At 41.7% G+C, this 6,327-nt stretch overlaps 1 protein-coding gene across 1 annotated transcript; it reads left to right on the top strand.

Annotated features, from left to right (window-relative positions):
• Window positions 1-1,114: 1,114 nt before the first annotated feature.
• On the top strand, window positions 1,115-5,778 carry LOC127002560 (putative nuclease HARBI1). Its single transcript, XM_050868641.1, has 2 exons — window positions 1,115-1,184; window positions 4,946-5,778. Exons 1-2 carry the CDS (start codon window positions 1,115-1,117, stop codon window positions 5,776-5,778), a joined length of 903 nt encoding a protein of 300 aa, XP_050724598.1.
• Window positions 5,779-6,327: the final 549 nt, after the last annotated feature.

Raw genomic sequence — 6,327 nt, 5'->3', positions numbered from 1 at the left:
TTTGTGGGCGTGGAGTGTGTGCGAGTGGCAGATGCTTTGAGATTACAGGGCGGGGCTGGCAGGATCTTTGGAACTCACAGGTCAGGTAGGGTCATGTAGTGTGAAGTGAACTTGAGGGGATGAAGATTAAGGAATGGGGATTATATGACCTGATGCTTAGGTGTTAACTGAGTGGGTGTGCGGGTTCTTTATAAAATATTCTTCGGGTGTGGGGTAAACAGTTGCATGCCGCGCGTCACCAGAATGGAGTAATTTTCTGAGCATTTTAAGATTTTTTTTTTTTCAAAAATTGTTGTCTTAAAGTTTGGGGGTGCGCGGTATACGCCGCAATATACAGTAGAGCCCCATTTAGTGCGAGAATTAGGTGGATGAACGCGGTCGTGCTAACTGAATTCGCGCTAATTGAATAAAGTAACCAATATGAAAAAAAATTATTTGGTGCACACGTGGGTCTGACTTTTGGGTTTGATAATTACTCACATTAAAAAATACAACTCTACCTTTCTTCCCTGGGGCGCTGGTATCTAGGGGATGGGGTTGTGAGGCAGCTGCAGGGTTAATGAGAAGAAGCAGAGCCCGTTGCCACCTCACTGCTGCTGTCTCCATTATCACTGTCATTGGCACCTTGATCTCTCATCAAGATTTCTGCCTCTTGTAAAACACCTCAAATCCAAGGAAGTCCACTTCATCGTTATCCTCAGCACTTGGAGCGAGTCCTGGCGGTGGTGGTGGTGGTGCGGCTGTTGCAGGAGTGCGTATGAATCTTGTTACGAGAGTCTGCCGTCTCTCATTCACTGTCTTTGAATGCAGGTCTGTATAATAACGCATCACTTTATCCAGTTGTTGCACCATTTCTGTTATGCGAACACTGCAGTTTTCATTTTCTGTGATGCACTCTTTGAAGGTGTCAACCCCAGCCAATATTCTACTCAGCCGCTGCATGGTGAGTTCACAGGAGGTGGTGGAGCTTCTACCGCCTCGCCTTGTCTGGCATTATCTAGAGCATCCTCAATAGTAGCCATATCCATGATAACTTCAGGTGTCATTGTGTCCCCTGCGGTGTTCACCTCTCGAATCTCATCTGGCGTGACGTTCTCAAAACCTGGAACCCGACATGCGGCAGCAGCAGCTTCCATTAGGGAGTCTGAGCGTCTCTGAACTTGGCCGCGCTCATCTGCCACCAGGTGGGGTACTAAGGATGGTATTGCTAGACGGAAGGTCGAGGACAAGTTACTTCCCATGAAGTCAAGTCGTTACTGAGAGTACTTGAAATGCCCGCCAAAATACTGGTACATGGTCGAGTGTCGAGGACACGGGTACCCCCGTGTCTTCGTCGAAATCGTGATTTAAATTGTTATCAGAATTTAGACAATATAAAAAATACAATAAATTATAAAATAAATTTTCGGGAAAAAAATATCTTATTAGGCAGAACACTAGTGTTTCTCTGACAACAGTACCCGTTCCGCGTTTTACAAGAATAAAGCGTCGTGACGACAACAAGCTCCCCCCTCCGGCCTGGCGTCACGCGGGAGAGGAAGGCTGCCGCCATTACTACAATTCATCATCCATATACAGGTAAGACCAAGCGTATTTTCCCGGCTGTGAATGATTGTTTAGTGTTTTTAAAGTGGCAGGATACGTTAGGCGGGATAAGGCGTGTTTACAACTTGCTGGAAGGCTGACAGGAGGCTCGCCTATCATCGCCATGCGGTAGCCCCAACAAAATGTATTATTACACCCGGGTGAGGGAGCTTGACAGGATGTATGATCTTATTATTCGTGTTTGGTAATACTACAAGGTCTCCGTGGTCTAGTGGCCACCGTGGCTGACTACTACTACGCGGCCCCGTGTCCGAATCATGACCCGAGGAGTCAGCGTGCTGCTCACCAGCTGTTCATCCTCCCTCTCGGGCTGGTTGATAAATGGGTACCTGGGGAAACCTGGGGAAGGTAACCTGTGGTAACCCGGATGTCACACTGGCCCTGTGTCCCGGGGTGTTGGGCTCCCTCCTACCACAGGCTCAAGGGTTAATGCAACGGAGAACCCACGCGCAGCGCAGCTATAGCGTGTGCCCCCAACTTTACCTTAACTTTGGTAATACTACAGTGAGCCTGACGCCAGTAAACCTCAATAAGTATGAATTGTGAATGCTTTGAAATAGGTCAAGGAAGCAGCCTTCATTACTGAGCCTGCCCACCCCAGCATGGCCAATATTAATATTTCACACCATTATGGGGAATAATTACATTGGCCATCTAAGCTCAAGCTTATATTCAGACAGACCTTGATGCTTAAGTTCCACTTCAAATGAAAATAATCCTTGATGAGGGTGATGACACAAAAGATTAAATATAATTTTTATTACAGAAAAAGCAGCAATGGCAGCCTACAGGCACCTGCTACATAGAGTGGCTCACGTGGGACAATGGGAAGACCTGGCCACCAGGAGGAGAACCCGTTTGTTCAGGAGCCGTAGGGATCCCTTTGAAATGTACTCGGAAGAGGAGTTCACTCAACGCTTTCGGCTCTCCAAGCAAGTCACCCTGGATCTCTTATCAAAAATCCAGCACCTATTGCCAGATTCTACCAGGAAAAGAGGTAAGCTTAAAATATCATAGGTCTGAAAATATAAAAATGCCATTCTTTACAGGTACTTTAATCAGACCTGATCAAGCTGTGGCTAGCAAGATTAATGTACTGATGCTTAACTGCAACAGGAGCCGATTCAGGAAAAAAGTTTGCCGGAGGCCCGATTGTTGAAAAGTCCGACCACACAATTTGGAATGTCCTGCGAGTTTTGTTGTTATAGCCGCAGCGCACTTCTGAGCTAGTTTCCAGTATTCGCTCAGGACCATGGGGGGGGCGGCCCCCTGGGTCCCCTTTAGATCTGCCAACGAACCACAACCATAAACAGGGACAGCCCTGATAGTTTTCAAATCATACGAGGTGCCAAAGTCACAGATCCATACCCTAGTTATTCTCAACTATGTAAAAATATATCTACATATATGTCTATGATTTTTTTGTCAAATTATCATTCTTAAGGAATAAATGTTTATTTCATATTTCCTATCGATAGAGTTTTGGTCTAAGCAAACAATTCAGTTCAACATATCTTTTGACACACTTTTCTAACATGAGTTTCTGTTGTCAGCCATAATTTCTGTGGGGGGGAGCTAGGGGGCTACAGCCCCTCCAATGTTTTTCAATCAGCCTTAAAATGCCCCTAAAAGTGCCTATTTACAAAATATTCCCTCACCTGCACATCCTTGCTTCGATCGCTACCCTCTTCCCCCGCCCACCTCATGAAACTATGATGCCTTCTAGACCCCTGCAAAAATCTGCAAAAATTATGGGCTTGGTTATTGATTGGTTGAAAAGTAGGATAAGGCAGTCATCCACATTCTCAGTGAAAGTAAGGTGAAGGTAGGGGCACATACTATAGTTGCACATGGCCTGAGTGCTGACCTCTGTCACATTAGCACTATAGCCTGTGGTGGATATGAACCCATTACCCCAAAAGAGAGGGCAGGTGTAACATCTGGGTTACCACAGGTTTCCACAGGTACCCATTAATTTGACAGGCACAAGAGGGAGAATGAACAGTTGGGTGAGGTGCACACCGACTGGGATTTGAACCTAGATCTGTGGATTTGTAGCTTGGCACGATAACCACATCACCATGGAGGTGCAGTCATCAGGAATTATTATTATTGCTATTGTTATTATTATTATTATTATTATTATTATTATTATTATTATTATTATTATTATTATTTATTGTTATTATAATTATAATTATTATTATTTTCATTATTATTAGTTAATTTATTATTATTATTATTATATTTTTTTATAATTATTATTATTTTCATTATTATTAATTAATTTATTATCATTATTATTATTATTATTATTATTATTATTATTATTATTATTATTATTATTATTTATTATAATTATTGTTATTATTTTCATTATTATTAATTCATTTATTATTTTTATTACTATTATTTATTATTATTATTATCACTATTATTATTATTATTATTATTATTATTATTATTATTATTATTATTATTTTGTTATTATTATTATTATTATTTTCATTATTATTATTATTATTATTATTATTATTATTATTATTATTATTATTATTATTATTATTATTATTATTAACATTTTCATTATTATTATTATTAATATTATCATTATTATTATTATTAATATTATCATTATTATTATTATTAATTTTATCATTATTATTATTATTAATATTATTATCAGCCTGTTTCCGGATGTCAGGAGTATACTGGGCCCTGGGAGAACCTTCTTTTCTCTTGTAGGTACACACCATCCCGAAACAAAACAGAAGTGTGTACCATTTCTGTAGCTGTGGTCTCTTGTACCCCATTATGGTGGTCTCAACTACCCCATGTTATATAAATATCAATACAAATTAAACATTAACATTGATCACCTCCACATTGGCTGTATACTTACATAGGATGCCAGGCTACAGATCACAGAAATTGGACTTGGCTGAGGGACACGGCTTGTGTACAGCACACCTTAGCGTTACTGGGTCACATTCCTCGAATATACATACACAAATGAATAGGAATGAGGGGTACTTGTGGAATGAGTGAAAATATGTGGTTTACATTTTCAGATCTTATGTACTTGAATGTCTACAAAACAGAAGTTAACAAAACAGTTCTACCTATTATTTTTTTGTTTTTGTTTAATTTTTAAAAGAAATTTCCTTAGCTGGTCTCAGTTGCCCCAGGTGGTTGCAATAGCCCCGTTCTATGGTGTATATATATATATATATATATATATATATATATATATATATATATATATATATATATCTATATATATATATATATATATATATATATATATATATATATTCTGATAAATATTTCTTTCTTACAGGGCTTCCAATCCCACCACGTCTTCAGCTGCTGGTAACCCTCCGCTACTATGCCACTGGGAGCTTCCAGCTTGACATGGGGGACTGCTGTGACATGTCGCAGCCCAGTGTATCTACCTGTGTCAAGACTGTGACCAGTGCAATCTGCCAGCTAGCAGGGGACTACATAAAGTTCCCCAGTCCTGCTGAAGAACAGGATGTCATGCGACAATTTGCCGAGGTAGCTGCCATGCCCGGAGTTATTGGATGTGTAGATGGTGTACACATCCCAATCATCAGTCCAGGTGGAGAAGATGCAGAACTTTACCGCTGCAGGAAAGGCTTTTTTTCATTGAATATAATGGGGGTCTGCAACTCATCCATGCTCTTCACAAATCTGGTCGTGAACTGGCAAGGTAGTGCACATGATGCCCGCATCTTCAGTGAGTCTGTTTTGTGTGCTACTCTGGAGGGAGGGCAGTACAGAGGATACTTGTTGGGGGATTCGGGCTATGCCTGTAAAAGCTACCTTTTAACTCCCATTCGAATTCCTCGTACTGTTAAGGAGAGGCATTACAATGCCTCTCACATCAAAACAAGGAACCTGATCGAGAGAACGTTCGGGATTTGGAAAAAAAGATTTGCTATTCTCTCAAAGCCAATGAGAACAGCACTCTCAACATCAAAAAAAATTGTGACTGCATGTGCCATCCTGCACAATATTGCAATCCTCAACAAACTCCCCATTGACATGCCAGAAGAAGAACTTGAGCCCATCAACATAGACATACTTGCAGAGGATGATGTAGGCACTGGAAATGCTCGCAGAGCTTCCATTGTTGAGAGATTCTTTTAGATCTTCTGTGGATGTCAAAATGTACACCACTGAGTGATGACAATGGAACCCAGGCTTCTGGATAGGAGTCAGGGCAGCAAGCCAACCGAGCCATCGATGATTTAAAAGTTCTCCGTCTAGTCCAAGACCTACACTGCCCATGGTGCCTCACACAGCCTAACACACCAGAACACTTCCTGCTCCACTGCCCAAGATTCCACTCCCTCCACACCAACCTCAAATGAAGCATCCCTAACCAGACTCAACATCCACAGGCCAACTTTACGTAGAAGGCCTGCTGGGCAGCGACACCCTCAGCCCCAACACTGCCTTCCAAGCCCTCAAGTCTATGCAGACCTTCCTACAGAAGTCCTGGCAACTCAACAGGATCTAACCCCTCCCCTGGTGACACATCGACAGAATAACAACATCCGCTAACATTTCCCACTGATGGGGCTCAGGAGGCAGTGGTCCCACAGCCTAACCAGCCCCAGAAAAAGATGATCCCAGAGGCCACTTCTCTGGCACTGTATCTGACATCCTCGCCCCACTGTGGATATGCTGTAATTG

Source organism: Eriocheir sinensis, chromosome 23, assembly GCF_024679095.1.
Source record: "Eriocheir sinensis breed Jianghai 21 chromosome 23, ASM2467909v1, whole genome shotgun sequence".
Lineage (NCBI taxonomy): Eukaryota > Metazoa > Arthropoda > Malacostraca > Decapoda > Varunidae > Eriocheir > Eriocheir sinensis.
The sequence above is the reverse complement of the archived record's forward strand: the minus strand, read 5'-3'. Positions and strand labels throughout refer to the sequence as shown.